The sequence below is a fragment of the Nycticebus coucang genome, chromosome 3 (genome assembly GCF_027406575.1).
Source record: "Nycticebus coucang isolate mNycCou1 chromosome 3, mNycCou1.pri, whole genome shotgun sequence".
Lineage (NCBI taxonomy): Eukaryota > Metazoa > Chordata > Mammalia > Primates > Lorisidae > Nycticebus > Nycticebus coucang.
The window spans coordinates 20,666,132-20,688,442 of NC_069782.1; the positions used below are offsets into that span (position 1 = coordinate 20,666,132).

A 22,311-nucleotide genomic window follows, 5' to 3' on the forward strand; every position below is an offset into this window, starting at 1 on the left:
CAACTTTAATGTGATGATATTCATCAGAGCTATTCACACTTCAAGTAATTTACAGAGCATCCCAAAATACACATATTTCTTTTCTTTTTTTTTTTTTTTTTTGTAGAGACAGAGTCTCACTGTACCGCCCTTGGGTAGAGTGCCGTGGCGTCACACGGCTCACAGCAACCTCTAACTCTTGGGCTTACACGATTCTCTTAACTCAGCCTCCTGAGCAGCTGGGACTACAGGTGCCCGCCACAACGCCCAGCTATTTTTTTGTTGCAGTTTGGCCGGGGCTGGGTTCGAACCCGCCACTCTCGGCATATGGGGCCGGCGCCCTGCTCATTGAGCCACAGGCGCCGCCCCCCCAAAATACCCATATTTCAATATGAATGGATATTTAAAGTCACAGTATAGTAGGTTTTCTCCTAAATGCGGTGCTCTCTGCTAATTGTAAAGACTAATGCCTGGTTACCTAAGATTGGTGACCCTCCATCGTAGACAGGAGGCTCCCAGTTCATGACGCACCAATCATCTCCCACCTCCGTCACGCTCGGTGCCACTGGAGGATCAGGGATGTCTGTAGCAGACAAAAAGATAGGATAAAATGAAATAAAATAAAATAAGGAAGTGAGAACGCAAAAAATGCTAATAAAAATATGAGTTTTGGTGATAATATAGAAGTTGTTATTTCTTTTCTTTTTTCTTTTTGAGTCAGAATCTCATTCTGTTGTCCTTTCTAGAGTGCCATGGCACCAGCCTAGCTCACAGTAATCTCAAGTGATCTTCTTGCCTCAGCCTTCCAACTAGCTGGACTACAGGTGCCCACCACAAAGCCTGGATAATTTTTCTATTTTTAGCAGAGATGGGGTCTTGCTCTTGCTCAGGCTGATCTTGAACTCCTGAGCTCAAGGGATCTTTCCACCTCAGCCTCCCAGAGTGCTGGGTTTATAGACGTGTGCCACTGCACCCAGCCAGAAACTGTTACTGCTAAGTACTTTTCCGTGTTTCCTAGAATGTACTTAGCAGTTTGGGAAAAAGTCATACTCAGTAAGGGATATGGGAAGGTGAGCTCAATAAAAATAACAACGAAAATACCAACATCTCCAAATCCCTTCAGCTTGTATCACATTACAGAATAAATGCTAAGACTCTTTTTCTTTACCTTGAAAATGATAACTAAGAAATTATTGCCTTACCTGCCAGATTGGGGGGGGGTGGTTGTTTCACTAAAAAGTGCTCCTGGCAGAACTGAATCAAGGACTAATTATTGTAAATTTCATATCAGTTGGAAGATTCAAGATGTTGGTAGAAATCCAAGTCAGAAATGGCAAGTTACTATGTCTTATAAACATAGTTCAGTGCCTGGTAAAGAGATCTTAGTTTTTGTTCAACTTGAAATATGTCATTTAAATGACATATTTAAGGGAAAACTAAAATAAGAAGAGAAAAAAATGAGACGTTGGAAAACTAATAATCTGTTAGACTAATATTTACTTGGTTTCAGGCTTAAGAAAAACGTGCTTAGATAACTGTCTGAGGATCAAGCAGATCTTCTTCTTCTATAATGATTGGGGGGAGATTAGTTAGCAATGGTGTCTCAGTGATGTTGAAAGGGCCCTCAAATGGAATATGACTATTGGATCCCATGTGGCTGATTTTAGCTACTCATTACTCCAACAAGAGGCTTCTAGGCAAGAAAAAAGAAGAGAAAGAAAGAAGAAGGAAGGAAAGGAAAGGGAAAAAAAGAGAAGGAAAAAAAAAGAAAAAGAAATGGCCCCAAGTAGGAAAAAAACAGAAGGTAATTTATAAAATATAAATCTACTGAGTGTTTCTTTTGTTGGTAGCCTGGAAAAGCTGAGATAGCCAAGAGGTGGCAAACTCTGCTCTGAATCAGCCATGTTGGCTTGATTCTGGTGGTTTGTTTACCTGGAGGACTTACCCACAACTTTAATCTTGATGCTCGCGCGTGCTTCTCCAGCCTCATTTTTCAGATGTATGTGGTAAACACCAGAATCGTCTCTTTCAGCTACGTCAATGACCAGTGTGCTGCTATCAGGGTAAGATTCAGCCCTTATCCGGCCACTGCCCTCTGCAATAGCCTAAGGAGAAAAAAAACAAAATGTGGCATCATCTATATACACAACAGGGGTTTCTTTCGAGCACCTTAACACTTGAGATAGACATGGGAGTTAATGACTAATACACATTTTCTCAGTTTAACCTCCCCCCCATCTCTAATGACAGAGGCATTACTACACCACTTCACACAGGAGGAAGCTGAGACTTAACTTGCTCAAGGCCACATGGCTAAGAAGCAGCAGAACTAGGATTTGAGCCCCAATGCCTTAATCACCAACTCTCCCAAGAGAAAGTTGGAGGACTAAAAAATACAAGTGCAGAAGTGTCACTCTAGAAGAGTAGTCTGTGTATGAAACTAGAAACACACTCATATCAGAAACTAAACGGTGATTTGTTCATTTCCTTAGACATGTTGAAAATGTGGAAATACCGAAAAGGCTGCAAGATTAATTTTCCACTCAAGTTACTGAATATTGGTTTTCCCCTTTCAGCAAAAATGTGGAAGAATAAACATCTAACTCCCAAAGTAAAGACACAGTGAGATTGAGCCCCCTATTGTATTGTCTTTTATTTTCTTCTTTTTCTATTTTTTACTTCTTCTTTCATAAACCTGAAATTTAAAGCAGCATTACATTTTTCCAATTCCCAGTTCATAAATCCTATATGACAATGAATAGCCACTATAAAAAGAAGAAAAATAGAGAAGGTCAAGGTAATTTAAAAACTGGATTATTTGCCACTAACTTTAAGTTAAATCTTTAGTGTCTGTATGATCACTCCTAAGTCTTTAGTGGCATGAGATTGTGACAACAGTAAGAATACCTGAAATCATTTTCCTAATTCGTCTATTTTATAATAGAACAAATTTTCCTCCTATTAGCCAAATTCTAATGTAAGATTAGAAAAGATGTTCTGCTTTGTTTTTAAAGTGAAAAGAAAACTACTCATTGAGGGTGGTGTTACTCTATCCACTTTAGTTTTCTATATTTTGTCTTATTGGTTTGAGCGTTGTGCTGTTAAATATGAACTATCCAATTCTGAATCGAGAGTTTAGTTTATTACTTCTCAAACAAGAAACAGTACAATTAACCAAAGTATGTGCCTAAACTATTGACAGGGTTTTGTCATCTTAATCGTTGCTTGTGTATCTAGCAGAGAAGAAGCCTGGGGAGCAAGTGGCGATGAAATTGAGAACGGCATCTTCCAAAGCTTGTTGAGAATGAAATATTTTCCCTTGAACAAAGGGGTCAAAAGCCTGGAAGAAGTGGTAGTCAGTTGGTGCAAGATCTGGTGTGAATATGGTAGATGACCGTGAGTTTCTAAGTTCAGCTTCTGTAGTTCGAGCAGAGTTGTTAGGGAGACATGTGGTAGAGTGTTGTCTTGCAAGAAGTTTGGCCTGACTCTGTTGACCAATCCTGGCTGCTTAATTGCAAGCATCCTCATCATTTCATCCAGTTGCTTGCAGTAGACATCTGCTGTAATGGATTGATCAGGTTTCATGAAGCTGTAGTGGATAATACCAGCGCTGGACCACCAGACTCCATTAGCTTTTTTTGATGAATATTCAGTTTTGGACTGTGTTTTGACACTTCCTCCTTATCCAGCCATTCTGCTGAATGCTTGTGATTCTCAAGAAGAATCCATTTTTAATCACACGTAACAATGCAGTGTAGAAATGGCTTGCCTTTATGTCGTGACAACGGAAAAGGACAAATTTCCATACGAGTTTTCTTCTGACACTCATTTAATTCATGCAGAACCCATCTATCCAGCTTCTTTACCTTGCTGATTTGCTTCAAGTAGTCCAATATTATTGGAATATCATCAAACCTTGCTGCTAATTCACGTGTAGGTTGAGATGGATGCACTTCCACCACTACAGCTTTCAGTTCATCATTACCCACCTTGGTCTCAAGGTCATCCACATGGCTCATTTTCAAGATTAAAATCACCAGAATGGAATTTTTCAAACTGTTGACGTACCGTGCATTCATTAGCCACATCCTTCCCAAATACTTCATTGATATTTTGAGCTGTCTGTGGTGCATTGGTTCCAGGATGGAATATGAAGTATGATATTGTCAGAACCTCAGTTTCCAGTTAGCCATGTGGTCGTGATGGTAAACAACTGGTCCTTTACAATGTCCTATGTTACCAGATGACTTTGCCCAATTATAGGCCAATGTAAGTGTTCTGAGCTTGTTTAGGTAACCTAGACTAAGCTAGGATGTTCAGGAAGTTAGATGTATTAAATGGTTTTTGACTTAACAATATTATATTTTCAATTTGTGATAGGTTTATTTGGCATAGACCCAGCATAAGTCAAGGAGCATCTGTCTATAGAAAAATTTACAATAGCACAGTTCCATTTTACCCTTCCCAATCTCTACTTCTGTTCTCTCTTCCTGACCTTGTATTTTTTGTTGTCATAAATTTTACATATATTATAAACCTTACAAGGCACTGCCATAAATTTTATTTAAACAGTCAATTTTCTTTTTAAGAGACTTAACTATTAAGAAAAAACTCTTAAATGTTTAACCATGTAGTTACCATTTCCAGTGCTCTTTATTCCTTTGTGAAAATATTTCCATCTGGCATCATTTTCCTTCTAACTTTAAGGGCTCCCCTTAATATTTCTTGTAGTGCAAGTCTGCTGGTGATAAACACTTTTTTTTTTTTTCTCTCTTCAGGATGTTAAAGATGTGGCCCCACTGTATTCTCACTGGCCTTGTTTCCAGAGAAATCTGCTGTCATCTTTGCCTTGGTTCCTCTGTACTTAAGGTGATCATTTTTCTTTCTGCTTTTCATTTTTTTCCTTAATCATTGGTTTTGAGCAATTTGATTATGATGGGTCTTGGGGTAGTCTTCTTAATGATTCTTGTGCTTAGAGTTGTTTTTACCTTTTTGTATCTGTGAGTTTATAGTTTTTATCAAATTTGATAAAATGTTTTTCTGTCCCTCACTTTGGGGACTCCAGTTCTATCCTATTTTTGTGGACATACATTTGACTGCTTGAAGTTCTCCATTGCTCAGTAATATTCTTTGTTTCCCCTCACCCCAAAAATGGAAGCAGAGGAAACACTCCCCAACTGTTTTCGTTCTAATAAATAAACTTTATTTTTTTGAGCAGTTTTAAGTTCATAGCAGGGTATGACACTGTCGGTACAGAGTTGTTCATTGTTCCCTTACTAGCCTCTTAATGTCTATGGGAGCTGCAGCAACGTTCCCGCTTTCATTTCTGATAAGTAGTTTTTTTCTCTCTTTCCTAGTTAGCCTACCTAGTGGGGGGCAATTGTAGGACTCACCTCATTTGCTTACCAGAGTCACTGTCTTTCACTGCCTGATGTCCAATGTCTTGAAAACAACTGTTCATGTGCTTTGTTGGTTTGGAGGGCTTATTTCAGGGGAGTGGGTAAATCTGGTTCTCGTTACTCAATTTGGGTTGAAAGGAAAAACCTCATATCTGATTTTTATTTATTTTTTTATTATTAAGTCATATACACACAGATCATGTATACATTAAAGCATTTATGGGGTACAATATGCTGATTTTATATACAATTTGGAATGCTTAGATCAAATTAGTTAACCATAGGGTTTCATCTCATTTAATTATTGTGATAAACATCTATATTTTATACCTAATAGATTTGACATGTACCCTTGCAATGTGCTCCATAGGTATGGCCCCCCGTTAAACATAAACCTTTTTTTTTTATAGGAACCTGCAGGGCCACACTTGAACTGGCACCACCCTTAATTTCTTCACTCATTTTGCCCCAGCCACACTGACTTTCCTTTTGTTCTTCCAACAGGTCAGGCTCATTGTCTCCCCTCCTTGGCCTTTACATTTGTATTGCTTCTACCCGGAAATCTCTTCTTTGGAAAAGACAGCTGGTTTTGATCATCACATAATGGTTTTCTTATTGCCCTTCACAGAGGCTGCCCTTGACTGTGGGTAAGTCACTTTCCCTTATACGCTCTTCCTAGCACTGCTTACAATCCAAAGTGATTTTTATTTATTTATTTATTTAATAATCCATTATCTATTTCTCTTCCATCCCACCCCTAGACACCCATTGGAATAAAAGATGAAACCTTGTTCACTGTATGTAAAAACATGCCTGGCTACATAGTTGGTAATCAGAAATACGAAAAGTAAACAAATGATTGTCAGTTTTGCCTGAAAACCAGTTATCTTTTCTTTCTCAAAGGAATTACATCTGTACTGCAGTCCTGAATATTTATCTGTCTTTTCCCTTCATCTGATTAATGGAATGCGAGGAATAGGGAGGGCAATGTACAGGCATATACGCACGTGTGTGTGTGTGTGTGTGTGTGTGCGCGTGCAACAAACCTTATCTCCTCGGCTCCAGATGGCTTTGGGAGGTGGTTCTCCAGAGATGGGGATCTCAAGCCGGAGCTTGTTTCCTGCAATCACTGTTACTGTATTGTCAGCATCAAGACCGTCCAGGATGATCTTAGGAGGATCTGGAATATTAAGCAGGGCCTTTGTTGTTAGACAGTCATTTCTATATGGATATTTGGGCTAGTGCTTGGCTTGGTAGTAATGGATATTTTATCTGGTCAAAAAGAATATAAGAAGGGTGGAAGTAATTGGTGTGTGGCACCTTACAAAACTATTTCATGGAAAGACTTAAGAGCAAACCATTAATCATTAGAAATTAATACCAATGGAGGGATTTTTTTCTTTAAATATCATAGTTTTAAATACATTATAATTCCATGGTAAGCAAAAACAAGCAAGAATATAAGTAGGCAAGGATTTTTTTTTTATTTATTTACTCACCAACAACATGAACTTTGGCAGGCAAAGTAACATTGTAGGCGTCTGGTGCGAATACATAGTCACCTTCATCTTCTGTGAGAGCACTGGAGATCACTAACTTGTGGATTCTATGGGAATGAGAAAAACAGATCTCTAAGGCTCTGCAAAGATTTAGTTTATATATGCCCCAAACTGGAGGGACCTTTTATCTGATTGTCTTGTGTCGTGCGGGAGAGACCAGGAGAGGGAGCAGGAGAAGGAGAGAAGAAGGAAGACTTGAAGCCTTAATTATCTTATTTATTAATCCAAATTAAATCTCAGGCTGGGATTCTATGGAATTATCTCTACAAATACAATCAGGTTTTTATGTATTCTTTTTTATTCATCTCAAAGCTTCAAAAAGGCTAAATAGCATATATCAATACTACTATACTTTAAAGTGCAAGAGATTACCTAGAAAATCTTGATTTTTGTTTTATATGCCAAACTCTTAAGAGCAACAGTTCTTAACATTATTGCGTTATGAACTAGTGAATATCAGGTGGACACTATGGATCCTCTCTGTGTAGAGAGAATGTATTTTTGTACACACAGAATTTTCTCACAGTTTCAGAGGATATGGTGGGCTCCCTGAAGTCCACTCATGATATCCTAAGAGTCCACAGATCCAAGGTTAAAATTCTTGCCTTACATCTTTGCCAGATTCTAGTATACTATGTATTATGCCCTCCCACTCGAAAAAACAATTATGGGAAGGTCATGTGACACTTTTTGGTGAGGGACAGTTAATTGACTTGACAAGGTCCTCAACTAGAATTCAAAATCCTTCCTCTAGCTTCAAGTTGAGATGGAAAAAAATGTCAATGAGTTGGGTAGCACCTGTGGCTCAAGGAATGGGGCGCTGGCCCTGGGGGTGGCGGGTTACAACCCAGCCCTGTCCAAAAACTGCAAAAAAGAAAAAAAAAAAGTCAATGAGTTTTGAGTGGACAAAGCACTGAAGTGTGAAGTGGAAACACATATGAGTTGCACATATGGTACACCAGAAATCACATATTCTTGCTGATTAGAAGCAAAGAAGCAGAAATAGGCCATCTCCCTAAAGCTACTCTCCAAATATCCTCACCAGATAACTTAATTTAGAAAGCAGAGATGGACACGAACCCTTGCTTGCGGGTCACTGGGCTTGCTCACCTTCCCTTGTGATAAATCTTCAGACGGTCACTCTCCTGAACAGGCAGGCCATTTTTAGTCCATTTTCCCGGTATATATTCAGAGATTTCACACCTCAAGCAGATTTCTTTTCCAATATTTACAGTCTGATCCGTCAGAGGTGTCAAAATCTTCAGAGGTTTCACTAGAGGAATGATAGACCATCACAAGTGCCAAACCCAAACTCTAGACTGGCCAAGATGGTGGCATTTCACAACGGTATACTCAGTCCTGTTATAATGCTTGTTTTGATAATAAGAATCTGTACCGAGGCAATTGATTTATTAGAGGACAATTTCACCTTTGATTGTACATGATTTCATTCCTTAAAAAAACTAAGTGAATGCAGAAAACTGCCATCCAACAGAACTGAGCCAGCTAGGGATGGGTGAAATGCACAGATGCACTCCTCAAACATCTGTCAGCTACCTCCATTAACTCGTGTCCTAGGCATCACACCCACTAACGTCTGAGGTTACAACTGTCTATCTGATTTCCAATAATCCTACTATTTCACAACAGCTCACAAACTACATCACTTCTAGAGCCCGATTTTCACAAGCAAATTTCAGGTCTTTTTGAAGGTAAGTGCTATATTTATAGTAGTAGCATTAACCACTTACCATGGATAAAACTGTGCTATTGATTTTTTTTTTTTTGAGACAGAGCCTCAAGCTGTCACCCTGGGTAGAGTGCTATGGCATCACAGCTCACAGCAACCTCCAACTCCTGAGCTCAAGCGATTCTCCTGCCTCTGCCTCCCAAGTAACTGGGACTACAGGCGCCCGCCACAACGCCTGGCTATTTTTTGGTTGCAGCCATGATTGTTGTTTGGCAGGCCCAGGCTGGATTCGAACCCGCCAGCTCAGGTGTTATGTGGCTGGCACCTTAGCCGCTTGAGCCATGGGCACCAAGCCTGTGCTATTGATTTTTGTTAGGCTCTTATCTTTTTTTTTTTAAACATGATGCTGACTCAATTTTTGAGTGTTGTGCTAATAATCCCATTCCCTCTATAAACCCTGTGCTTTTTTATTGCACAACTGTATTTGCTTTAAATAGATACAAAGATCAGATAAGGATCTGCCTATGGTTGAAAAACTTTTTGATGTTAAACTAAAATGGCCAAAGCTTCATGTAACCTAAGGAGCGTACTGAGATTGCCTGAATAATCCAATGATTGATTATATGAACCAGACTAAGAAAGAAGGAAACAAGATTTCTGCTTTGTTTGTATTACCAATTGTCTTGAGCTGTTTGCTGTTTTAATTTCATGGCCAACAGGAAGAGCTTCTGCTATGGATGACTGACTACTGCTTGAGGGCATGTGTAGGTTATACTGTGGAAGCCTATTTACAAATTAGTTCGTACCAACTACTCAACCGAGCCCCTTTGGTTTGAATAACTTTCTTCTTGACCCCAAATGTTAATTTCAGAGAATTGGGTGTTTATCTAGTGATGAGATAGCAAACTCTATTAGGATTTGATGCCATTATTTACCATCTCTTTATATGGTTTGGGGATTATATGAGTGACTTTTCTGGCAGGTGATTTTTATACTTCCTCCCCAATATTGATGCTCTACTATTCAACAGAGCAGTACATTGCTTTCTTAGAGACCCAGCTGACATAGACACTCAGCTAGGAAGAAATGACTTAAGGTCACCACAAATAGAAATCAAATACATCACATACAACTGTCCTAAAACTGGATGAACAAACAGTCTCCTGAGTCAGCCACCTAGAAAGATGTCTGAAGAGGTCTTACTTACAGTCCACACTAAGCTTAGCAGAAGACTGTCCTCCCGTCGTCATCACCGAATATTCTGCCGAGTCAGCTTTTGTTGCTCCTTCAATGATCAAAAAGTGTTTTTTGCCTTCACATCTAATTCGGTATCTTGATTTTGGCCCAGGGATGATCTCTTCACCATTCTTAAACCTGAGTTAAAATGAATCATGAAAGAGTTTTGTTCTTTTCTTTCTTTTTTTTTTTTTTGAGACAGAGTCTCACTTTATTGCTCTAGCTAGAGTGTCGTGGTGTCACAGCTCACAGAAACCTCCAACTTCTGGGCTTAGGCGATTCTCTTGCCTCAGGCTCCTGAGTAGCTGGGACTGCAGGCACCAGCCAGAACATCCAGCTATTTTTTTGTTGCAGTTTGGCCAGGGCTGGGTTCGAACCGCCATCCTCAGTATATGGGGCTAGTGCCCTACCCACTGAGCACAGGCACTGCCCCCACAAGAGAGTTTTATGAAACATCCTTCAGGAAAAAGATGCTGTTGGTCTTGTTTATTGCTATATGGCAGTGTCCTGCAGAGTTTCTGGCAGATGTCAGATACAAAAGATTTTGAGTTAAAGAATACATGAATCAATCTATCTATCCATCAACAGATTCATATTATAACAAGTATTGTCTACTAAAAATTATATTAAAAGAACACGAGCCACTTCTTACTGAAGACCGATCAGATGTAGCTGGTCAGAGTGGGTATTATCCACATTGGTGTTCTTGAAACACACCAGTGAGAATAGTACCATTTAACTCATTTTATTTTTATTTATTTATTTTTTTTGCAGTTTTTGGCTGGGGCTGGGTTTGAACCTGCCACCTCTGGCATATGGGGCCAGCGCCCTACTCCTTTGAGCCACAGGCACCACCCCATTTAACGCATTTTAAAGATAACTGTGATTCTAGATTAGAACAAACAATCTACTCTGTACCTTGTAGTAGATACAATTTGTCATCCTGCTATAAATGCTGCTATGTTACTTGTCAACATAAGATTGCATTTTAAGATTTTAAGACTTCTAGTTCTTAATTTTGCAGTTACTCATAAGAAACCTAAGAAAATACTTTCCACCTGATGCCTCCCATCAAAGCTTTTATTTTTAATAGCAGTTGGTAATTCTTTTTTTTTTTAGAGAAAGAGTCTCATTTTATTGCCCTCAGTAGAATGCGGTGGCATCACAGCTCACAGCAACCTCAGCTCTTGGGCTTAGGCCATTCTCTTGCTTCAGCCTCCCAGGTGCCTGGGACTTACAGGCGCCTGCCACAACACCTGGCTATTTTTTTTGCAGTTTGGCTGTGGCCGGGTTCAAACCCGCCACTCTTGGTATATGGGCCTAGCGCCCTACTCACTGAGCCACAGGCACCACCCAGTTGGTAATTCTTAATGTAAAATATTTTTCTGAGCCACTATAACAATAAAGTGACTAGGGATTAAAAGAAAAATATATAGGGTGGCGCCTGTGGCTCAAGGAGTAGGGCGCCGGTCCCATATGCCAGAGGTGGCTGGTTCGAACCCAGCCCTGGCCAAAAAAAAAAAAAAGAAAAATATATAAATATGTTTTTCCATGTAAGTTGCCAGGATGGCATAATGAGAAGAGGCATGCTATAGGCTGTGGTCAAACAGGCCAGGGCAAACCTGCGAAGTTTATTAGCAATTGCCTACTTCCCTATACGCTTACCTGTATAACTTTCTAGATCTTTTCTTAGTCATAAGTCGAAAAGTCCCAGTATCTTAGTATAATTTTGATATCATCTGTACTAAAACACAAATGCGATTGAGATTCTTTTTTTTTTTTTTTTTTTTTGTGGAGTCAGAGTCTAATTTTATGGCCCTCGGTAGAGTGCCTGCCGTGGCATCACACAGCTCACAGCAACCTCCAGCTCTTGGGCTTAAGCGATTCTCTTGCCTCAGCCTCCCGAGTAGCTGGGACTACAGGCGCCCGCCACAGCACCCGGCTATTTTTTTGTTGCAGTTTGGCCGGGGCTGGGTTTGAACCCGCCACCCTCGGCATATGGGGCCGGCGCCCTACTCACTGAGCCACAGGCGCCGCCCAAGTGATTGAGATTCTTTTTATATGCTTAGAAGCCCTTGGTGCTCCTTCTCTATCAAAAAAAAGATACATTTTTTTGTTCTATGAAAAATGGACAGACTGGCTCAGCGCCTGAAGCTCAGTGGGTAGGGCACTGGTCACAAACACCGAAGCTGGAGGGTTCGAGCTTGGCCCAGGCCTGCTAAACAACAATGACAACTGCAACCAAAAAAATAGCTGAGTGTTGCACTGGGCGCCTGTGGTCCCAGCTATGTGGGAGGCTGAGGCATGAGAATCACTTAAGTCCAAGAGTTTAAGGTTCAAGTTGTGTGCTGTGACTCCATGGCAGGCTACCAAGGGCAACATAGTGAGATTCTGTCTCAAAAAAAAAAAGAAAGAAAGAAAGGATGGAAAAAAAGAAAGGAAGAAAAAAGAAAAATGGACAGAGCTCAGGAAGGCTATTTACCATTTTACATTGGCATCATCTTCAGATACTTCACATTCTAATTCCACTCTCTCCCCACAATAAGCATTTGTATCTTCCAGCTGTTTGGTCACCATAATTGGAGGCTCTAGCATGAAAAAGAGGCAAGTAAGAATCATTGACTATTGCAAAGCCTGTCCCATGAGTCCTGATTAATTCACAGATGAAATGCCCGAAATGCCAACATCAAGGAAGTATCATCTATGGTTCTCATAATAGTAGAGACTCGGGTGTTACTGTTTTTGTTGTTTTCTAAAGTCTGTTCTTGGCAAAGTGAATAGCTGAGAATTCTGGGGAAATTCTCCTAATTTCTCTCACAACTCTCCAAATCAAATAAATCATTGTTCTAGAGAGTTCTAAAACGTATCAAATATCCTTCTTTTAGCAAATAAGATACCAGGTGGTAGACACTTCTGATGAGGAAGAATGTCTGATGCTCAAATTCTTTGATTCTGGTTCTGGATGGATGATAGAGATTTCAGAGCTCAGATTTCTCATACAGAAAATAATTGCGCTGCGGCTTCACACACACCCTCCAGCACTTTTCCCAATGTCTTAGTAAAAGGTGGTCTTTAATGTGCTTGATGCCAACTGCTTCATAATGAAGCTAGTTTCAATAGAAATCTACTGTGATCGGTGAGTGAGTGATATGAGGATTATCCTGTAAAATCTGTTCAGAGCTATAGTCCAGAATAATTATTTCCAGAATAGTACTTGGCTTGAATCAAAACCTCAAGGCATTTTTACTCGCAGTTTTTTTCTCCCCTTGATTTTTCTAGTCTTTAACAAACCCAAAGACTCATTAGGATACATCAGGGCTGAGCCCTCCTAACACCCAAGCCAGACCATTTCTGGAGGTACCGTTACCTCTGCTCTGGAGCTGGGGCGCTCACCTCATTACTTTCATTGTGATCATTACCCCGGGGGAAGAAGGAGCCAAGAACGACTACAGGAAGATATTTTATTTTACCTCTTACAAAGAGCTCAGTGGAACATTTCTCATCTCCCGCTGTCACGTAATACTCGGAATCATCTGTCAGCGCACAGTTATTGATAAACATGATTCTTTCACAACCTTTATGTTCAAAGATATATCTGTTTTAAATAGGAGGAAGATAAACAGCCTGTGAACTTGGATTTTATTCTTTTCTTTGTTGCCAGCAAATTTGGCTTCTAACTTGGTAACGTTTCAAAGTCAGGGACATGATTTTGATCTGCCACATAGGACACATATCTTATGTACTTTAATACCAAACAAAAAACAATTTTTCATCTTTATAATAATAATGATACATATGCATATTTATACATGGTATTTCATTTCTGTTGTAATTTTCTTTTATGTAAGGTTTTTATTTCAAATATAAATCAGTACTTACGTACTTACTGCCTAAAGTTTTTAACTGCTATTGAAAAAGAGAGTTGGCTGAGAGTGTCAGATTTTTAAATCTGTATATTCTTTAAATGACCAAATCATGTACTTTATAGGTGGGGAGAGATTTATTCACTGACCTGTATCTCATTCATTGCCCAGCCCAGTGATACAGTAGATTTTTTGGGGGGGGGGTCTGAATAAATGATTATTAAATAATTAATTTAAGCAGATATATGACCTTTCTTAATCACTAATGCAGTAATTCTATAGAACGTGATGTTCTCCTAACTGAGCTTAAAAACTGGTGCTATCACATCACACTTACCATCTACTAAGAACGAAATGAATATCTGGAGATAGAAAACTAGAAACCAAGATCATGAAATTTAATTATCCGTGACCTAGATTATGGAGGAGCACAGTAGGGGTTATCATAGACTAGAAAAAAATCTGCTTTGAAAATTTTCAAATTGAAGATTTCATGAACAAAATACTGACCACATTTTCTAAGGAAAAACAATTAAAATTATGTTTTTGGTAAATTCAGGCCATCTTCAAGGAATTTTTACATTGGGTATAAACATAATCACACGGTCACTCTTTTGGCATCACCATATTAAGAAATTGGAAACCACCTAATTGTACTCCAGGAGTGACAGTGTTCCAGGATCAAAGTCTTTTATAAGTGTACACGTGGCCCCTGTTAACTTAAAAAAAATATGTTGGAGTTGAAAATCTCTCAGGTTGAGAAGGATCTCTGTAAAGTAGTTTCATAATAGACCAGAGATACTATCAGACATCAAGGATTAGTCTGTCTTTAGCCTGTCTCCTTTATTTGGGAGAGGCCCAAGCAATAATAAAAGACAGGCTTAGATCTCCATTTCATCAGATGTCTTTTCGTTGTTGTTTTTGGCTGGGGCTGAGTTTGAACCCGCCACCTTCGGCATATGGGGCCAGCGCCCTACCCCTTTGAGCCACAGGCACTGCCCTATTTCATCAGATGTCAACATTCAATAGTGCTCAGAATCACACCTGAATTGAATATAAAGTATTCAGCCATTATTGAATATAGATGCTATTTTGGGAAAACAAAAGTCGTCTCATTATAAGGTGTGATTTCCAGGTGGCATATCCCATATGCTTCTCAAATTATTTAAAAATTTTATTTAAAAAAATTAGGAGCAGTTTAGCAATGCTCTGAAATAATTATATATAACCTGTAGTTACATAAAACCATAATTGGGAATCACTTGAAATAGTTTGTATATAAACATAAAACAAGGTTTAGTTTATATAGCACTATAATTTTAATTTAAAAATACATAAAATGTGAGTTAAATTTTATTCTGCCTCCATAATTTGCATTATAAATATTTAACTAAAAATCATTTTATTCTTGGAAAATTAAGTCAAACGGTTGTTTGATTTATTTACTGTGTAGTTATTACTGATTATTTGCAAAGTCCACTTACTTTGTACTGGGTCGAATTTCTTGCCCATTTTTATACCATTTCACCTCCAGCTTTGGATCTGCCAGTTCTACAACAAACCTTACTCTGCCTCCTTTATCAACCTGATATGCAGGATCAAGAATTTTTGCAAAAGCTGGTAGGGTAGAAGAAGCAAAATATGTTAATATGAGCAAATATGCGCTGTGACTTTAAATAGTCAAAATGTCTGAAGAACCAGAAAACAAATGCAAACACGAATCCCACAGAAGAAAAGCCTTCCAAATTATCCTTTATAGTTAGAATTCTGTGTTAATTTATATACAATAATATGGTTCAAAAATTGAAAGAAAAAATTAAAAATTGAAATGTTAGTGGAAGAAACATAGGAAAAGAATAGTTGAAGTTTTCAAAATTACCTGATTCCTCAGCGAATGTACAAACACATACCATCCAAATGAAATTAAACTTTGAGAACATTTTTATTTTCCTAGCATGATTACTATGAGGATGATTGATATTATTTTTGTAATTCTGTATCACAGATAGTTTTTTTAAATCTATATCATATTTAAATTTATAAGATAAATTTAGTGATTCATAAGATCAAATTAAATGACTAATTGAAATAGTAGGCTTATCAAAGTTTTTGTACTACAGGAACTTGCCCAAATAGTGGCATTTAAAAAACACCCCTTGTGTATAAAGCTAGGAACTCTGGATTTCCAAACATTTTAAATAACATAGAACACAGTATTTTTTTTTTTTTTAAATATCGTCACTAAAAGGTCCTAAACAGAGGTAGTTAACTTCTGTCTTAATTTAATATTCTTTCTTATTTTTTCTTTTTTTGAGACAGAGTCTTACTCTGTTGCCCAGAATAGGGTATTGTGGCATCAGCCTAGCTCACAGCAACCTCAAACTCCCGCGTTCAAGTGATCCTCCTGCCTCAGCCTCCAAAATAACTGGGACTACAGGCACCTGCCACAACACCTGGCTAATTTTTCTGTATTTTTGGTAGACACAGAGTCTCGCTTTTGCTCAGACTGGTCTCAAGCTCCTGAGTTCATGTGCTCTTTTCTGCCTTGATCATCTGCAGTGCTAGGATTACAGGTGTGAGCCACCCTGCCTGGCCTTTTTTTCCCCCTCTGATTTTAAAGATAAGAATTCTCATTTAGATGGTTTGGAAAAAACATGGTAAGTGTGAAACGCTTCGTGTTGTCATGTTCTCATTTCCATTATTCCAACCTTAGACTATACTATTGCTTAAACAAGCTCATTTTCTTATATTTTAACAAGATAAAATAAACACTAACTTAAAAGTTACCTAGCACACATCATAAAACATGAATCCAGAACTAAGTGGTAAGAAAGGTCCGCACGGGGACAGATGTCAGCTGGCGCCCTAACATCTGCACGTCTGTGACTATTCACTTCCAGATAGTCACAAACTCACAAAAACACAACTTCAGGAGTTCTGGGATGGCGGAAATGTCTTGAGTGATGTAAACAAAACACAATCCTTCCACGTTTCTCTGGGGGCCATTTCTCAACCAATGGACAGGGAAGTTTAGGGGCATATTTTTAAAAAGGAGGTTGTGAGGGTCTTTCTATTTGAGCATTAACAAAACATAAGAGAATGGATAAATTGCCCTGAAGTGTCCTAAACCCATAACTGACCATGACCCAGTGTAGGAAACTTTGAAGAGCTAAAGATCAATTTAAAATGTATTTCTTTCTCTTCCTTCTTGATATTTACTAGTCCTTCCTACTTTGCACATGCGCTGTAAATCTCTGCCGCCTTAAACCTGTAGACCGGGTCCGCTTCCCGCGTAACCAGCGACGTGCTGGGCAGTGAAACTACCGGAAGCCAAAACCCAGCGGCGCGTAAGCCCCGCGCTCCCATCCAGCGCCCCGCCCAACCGCGCGGGAGACCGAAGCCGCCCCGGGCCGCATTCACGGTCACGTGTCTCCAGCGCGCGGCGGCCACGCCCCTCGCCCCCGCGCGCTCACCTGCACTCTTCTTCTCCACTCTGCGCATGCGCTTGAGCCGTTTGAGCATCCCGCGCAGGTCGGTGATGCCATACTGGAAGGCGATCTTCTCGTACTCGCTGGGTTTGGCGCTCTTCAGCAGCTCCCACACGTCTATCTCGGGTTCTTCCTCCTGCTGCTTCACCTCCCTAACCGAGGAGAACCATTGCCTAGTTTAGTGGCTGCACTGGTCCTTGAAAGACAAGGATGGTCGGGGTATGATTCTGGTATTCAGCTGCCGTGTGAAAAGCTCAGTTGAAAGCCCGAGTACTTAAAAGCCCAGAAGTCAGTGTCCTTATCTTGCTTAAAGTCTTAGAGAACTTTCCAGATAGTGAGAGATTAAATAGGTGCACATAGAGGAACACTTTTCATTTTCCTAGTTCAAAACACAATTTTAGGGGATCGAAGGATATAAGGGAATGTTCTGAAAATATTTTCACTTACTTTTAATTATAAAGTCTGATTAGAAGATGGGATTTTGGGAAACTTAAGGAATGGGTTTCATCTAGGATATGGATATTCAATTCATTTTGAAAAGTAGATTAAGAACTAAAAGATTTAAATACTGGCCTAGGAAAGAAAAATGATCTCTTTCTCCTTCGTTGATGTTCACACCCTCGATAAATATGGAGATAATACAAATATATTTATTTCAAACGTCTCAATTTTGCAATGGCGTTTTGGCTACTATGTTCATAAATATGTGCATTAACCATTTTTTGCCTTTTTAAAAAATACGAAAACATTTGAAACTGCCATGAAGATTTTTTGTTTTTCATATGCCTTTTTTGGCTATTGATGCTTTGCAAAATACTTTTTTTCTAAATTGGCAGGGGATAGAGGATTCTCTCATATTTCATCTTAATGTGCTTTTGAATGTTTTTTTTGGAGAAGATTGGATGCGAATTATAAAAACATAAATGTTAAAAGAAAGCAAATGGTTTAGGATTCCATAAACAAGGAGAAAGTATCTTCTTAGGGTAATGAACAAAATTATTACCTCTAATTTTGATCACTGACTGAAGAATGTATAGACCATATGAAGAACGTACACATCTAGCTAAAAAAATAAAAAACAAAACTATTTAAAGTACGCTTGTTTTATCTTGTTTTAAAAACAGAAAGTGAAACCAAACACAGGAATACACGGTTTTCAGGAAAAGAGGCTTAGTGTGAATGAACTGATTTACTTCACTGGCTAGTTCTGATTTTAAGTTTATGTGACTATTTTTTCTTGAGTTAATTTGGAAATGTTGCAGTGACGGGTAGGGGGAAGAATATAAATATTAACATAGCTTTTAGGGGGTCATTAGGCAAGGGTGACTTCTATTATAAATATCTAATTTTCATTTTACGTTTCCATGTAAATCTTTTTGCCCATTGGGATAGGAGGACACTGAAGCAAACCCAGAAAATGGAAGGAAGTGAGAGGTCATTGGTTACCAGTATTCCTGATGGGAAGGACTAGACAACACCATTAGAAAAATGAGCCTCTTAAAAACTCTAAGATGCAAGCATGATCTTCATTTCACTGAAATGATAGCTACACCCTTTATAAACCTGGGGAAATTGAAAGGCTTAAGGAATTTATCCTGAAATTGGAGTATTGATAATAATTTGTCAAATCCACTAAATCTACTGCCTGAAAACAGTTTATACTTCCAATACATTCTTTGAATATTTTAGTAGTAAGTCTAAGAGAATTATAATTAAGATGAATATGTATATATCACATACATATGCATATTTTCTCTGAGGGGTATTTTCTCAATGTATTTTGTCATATTCCAGCCTAAATATAGATTCCGAACTTGAAATTATGCCTTACGAGATTATGTTAAATTTGTATTTTAACTAAGAAGAATTATACATATGCATATTTTAGGCATCTTCCGGACATTGGTGGAAGGATTTAAAGATATGAAGCTAGATATAATTAAAATAACTCTTCTATTTTTATTAAATTATAACTTTGTATGTTGATGTATTAAAACAGCTCTTATAACAAGAGGCACAAGTCAACCCTGAGTCATACCTACATCCATGAGGTGATATTTATAGGAAGGAACAAAGAGCATCATTTTAGTGTGATTTCTTGAGCCAGTTTTATTGGTAGATTCCTAAGATTGATTATCTTTACTATTTTTTCATTAAAACACCAAGATATATTGCATTCTACCACATTCCTGTCATATGAAATTTCCTATAAGAGTACCAGTGACCTCTCCCCTGTTCCTTCCTTTTCTTTCTATCACTTAATTATATCCCAAATGGCAAAGAGAAGCATTTCTCTTGTACTGGAATGTGAAGCCAGCCTCTCACCTGTATGGTGTCTGTAACTCACCTGGAACATAGCTTTACTTACCATGGTGGCTGCACACAACCCTGTCTGCATGGCTACGTTAGATTACAGTGAAGAGACAACTCAAATTTCTAAAGGCATCTGTGATTCCTTTCCAAGCCATGGGACAGACCTGTATAACATCCACGATGCTTTAATCTACATCAACATTTCTATAACTTCATGATCTTAGTGAAGAATATAGCAGTTATAGAAATTTTATGTAGAATAAAACTTTCAAGTGTTTATACAAGTCAAATCCCATAACGGGATGCTGCCCATTAGATTTCCTCTGATTTAGCTCATATCTATTTGACACCAGCTGGCTTTGTTTGGGTGCAGGCAGATCTTTTGTTGTACAGAGATGTTGGTGGTTATGGTTATTTACTGTGATAGGGATATTGAGACACACTCTCAGAGGACTAGGAATGGTAACCATGTGTCATTACCACAATGAAAACACATGCAATGCACAAATTAGTAGGAAAACACAATGATTTCTAATGTTGTGCTAGTGGATTAGTTTAAAAGAACATAGTCATAACGTTAACAACAATCTAATGCTGAGTAAGACATTATAATTAGGGGATATAAAGAAAATGAGAACTGGAGACATACTTGACTTCCAATTTTTTTTTTCTTTTTGAGACAGAGGTTCATTTTGTCGCCCTCAGTGGAGTACTATGGCGTTACAGCTTACAGCAACCTCCAGCTCTTGGGCTTAGGTGATTCTCTTGCCTCAGCCTCCCGAGTAGCTGGGACTACAGGCGCCCACCACAAGGCCCGGCTATTTTTTTTGCAGTTTGGTCTGGGCCAGGTTTGAACCCATCACCCTCCGTATATGGGGCTGGCGCCCTACTCTCTGAGCTACAGGCGCCACCCCCTGACTTCCAATTTTTTAAGTGATTTATTTCTTTAGTCATTTCGATTATATATTAGATTTCTTTTATTCTAGAATCCGTATTGTAGATGGTAGAATCCATCTGTTCTTTTCTCTTTCTTTTTCCTTTTTAATTGAAATGTGGTATTTAATCCACTGTACCACATTTTAATTGGTTGTATGTGTTTTGTCTGTTTCTGAACGTAAGTTCTGAGAGAAACATGTCACGTTTCTTTAGTGGAAGTGAAACATTTATTGGCCATCTACTGTGAGCCAGGCCCTTTACACTTAATTCTCACAATAATTCTATTAAGTAATTTTTATTCTTCACATTTACAGATGTGGAAACCGAGTCCCAGTGGGGTCATATATTTTTGTCAAAATCACATTTTAGTAAATAATAGGGTTGAGACTCAAATCCATGTTTTCACCACTCCTCTTTCCCTCCCACAAACATATCCATGTATTCATCCCTTCCTGTGTGCAGGCACTGGGTTTCTTTTCCTTCTATCACCTAGCATTATATTCTGCACAAAAAAGTATTTGATGTTTTTCTGGGTGAGTAAATGATCACAGGGAGAATAAAAACCTCTTTTGTCTTCTTAGAGTGTGTCATTTTGTGTTATAAACTGAAGCACCAGCTTCCAGGGCAGATTCAAAGTGGTATGTATTGCAGAAAAAGAGCTAACTCAGGAAAAGAAAACTTTTATTTTGGGTCCCTGCCCTGCCTCTAATTCCTGTGTGATGGGAGGTAAGTCCCTTGACATCTCTGGATCTCGGATTCTCAACTATGGAATGAGCAAGAGGGAAGCTCGCTGAAGGCACTTTATGTACCATTGCCTTAAATGCATTTCTAGAATTAATATTATTGAGACTAATGATTATTTTAAATATCTAGAGGAAGAAAGATGTATTTGATGTGGCCACATTCTGTTGATTGACCTGTCAGTAATTAATAAATCATACCTGTTAATATTTCTGTTCTCAACCTAAATGTTGAGCATTAGAAGTAAAGTTTTCTGTTTTCTTTTCTTTACTATCTAGTTATGTATAACTTTATATATAAAATGTTATACTGTTAAATAATATGCATATGTGTGGACAGAAATCCTATAAAATTATTATGTGCTAAATACCCATAATGAAATTTTATACGTTTTATTTCAGGAGAGAACAATATCAAGGGAGTGTGAGTGAGGGATAATACTAATTATTTATTTCTATTTTATCACTTCTAAAGTAACACATTTTGGGGGAATTTGAAACATTTCTGAAATAAGAATGCATCTTATCATCAATAGTGTGTCATAAACCATTTAGTTTCACATAAAGAGTTTTCCATTGCTTGGTGATTTATAAAATACTGGTATATTCTGAAATCAATGGTGTTTTAGACTAGCAGCAATATAATATAAATAATATAATAATAAAGTAAATCTGCCTCTTCAAAAATACATATTTATCTGCAGAATTTCACCAAAATCGTGAAATCAATTTGTTTGTCAGATAATCAAATAAGGCAGGAGAATGGAGGCTTTATTTATTCAGTCATGAGAAGGAATCATGGGTACTGTCTTAGAAGTTTCTAATCTAGGTATTTAAAGTTTTATGTCTCAGTTTTCAAATCTCCCCATCCCCAACTAAGAAAATATGTGAAGACTCAGGAAACATTTGAAAAGCATCAGCTAAAGTTATTGACAGATTAGTATGCGTTTTTTTTTCTCTTTCTTAGTTGATTCTGTTATATTCTATAAGCAAAACACACTGTAAGAAATGAAAAAGTCTTTGGAAAACATCCACTTTAAACTTGACTTCTCCGAGTGAGTGTCTAAAAGATTTCCAGGCCACATTGCCTCACTCCATCGCTTGGTTC

At 38.3% G+C, this 22,311-nt stretch overlaps 1 protein-coding gene across 6 annotated transcripts in view; it reads right to left on the reverse strand.

Annotated features, from left to right (window-relative positions):
* Nucleotides 1–22,311, reverse strand: part of MYBPC1 (myosin binding protein C1) — an 87,626-nt gene that overhangs the window by 25,938 nt on the left and 39,377 nt on the right. For all 6 annotated transcript variants that reach the window (XM_053582977.1, XM_053582974.1, XM_053582976.1 and 3 more), the window contains 10 exons: nucleotides 17,200–17,366; nucleotides 15,211–15,343; nucleotides 13,334–13,458; nucleotides 12,346–12,451; nucleotides 9,835–10,001; nucleotides 8,048–8,210; nucleotides 6,878–6,984; nucleotides 6,425–6,558; nucleotides 1,925–2,084; nucleotides 458–562 (listed from right to left, as the gene is read on the reverse strand). In XM_053582977.1, coding sequence (XP_053438952.1) covers nucleotides 458–562; nucleotides 1,925–2,084; nucleotides 6,425–6,558; nucleotides 6,878–6,984; nucleotides 8,048–8,210; nucleotides 9,835–10,001; nucleotides 12,346–12,451; nucleotides 13,334–13,458; nucleotides 15,211–15,343; nucleotides 17,200–17,366 — 1,367 coding nt within the window. The remainder of the gene's footprint in view (nucleotides 1–457; nucleotides 563–1,924; nucleotides 2,085–6,424; nucleotides 6,559–6,877; nucleotides 6,985–8,047; nucleotides 8,211–9,834; nucleotides 10,002–12,345; nucleotides 12,452–13,333; nucleotides 13,459–15,210; nucleotides 15,344–17,199; nucleotides 17,367–22,311) is intronic.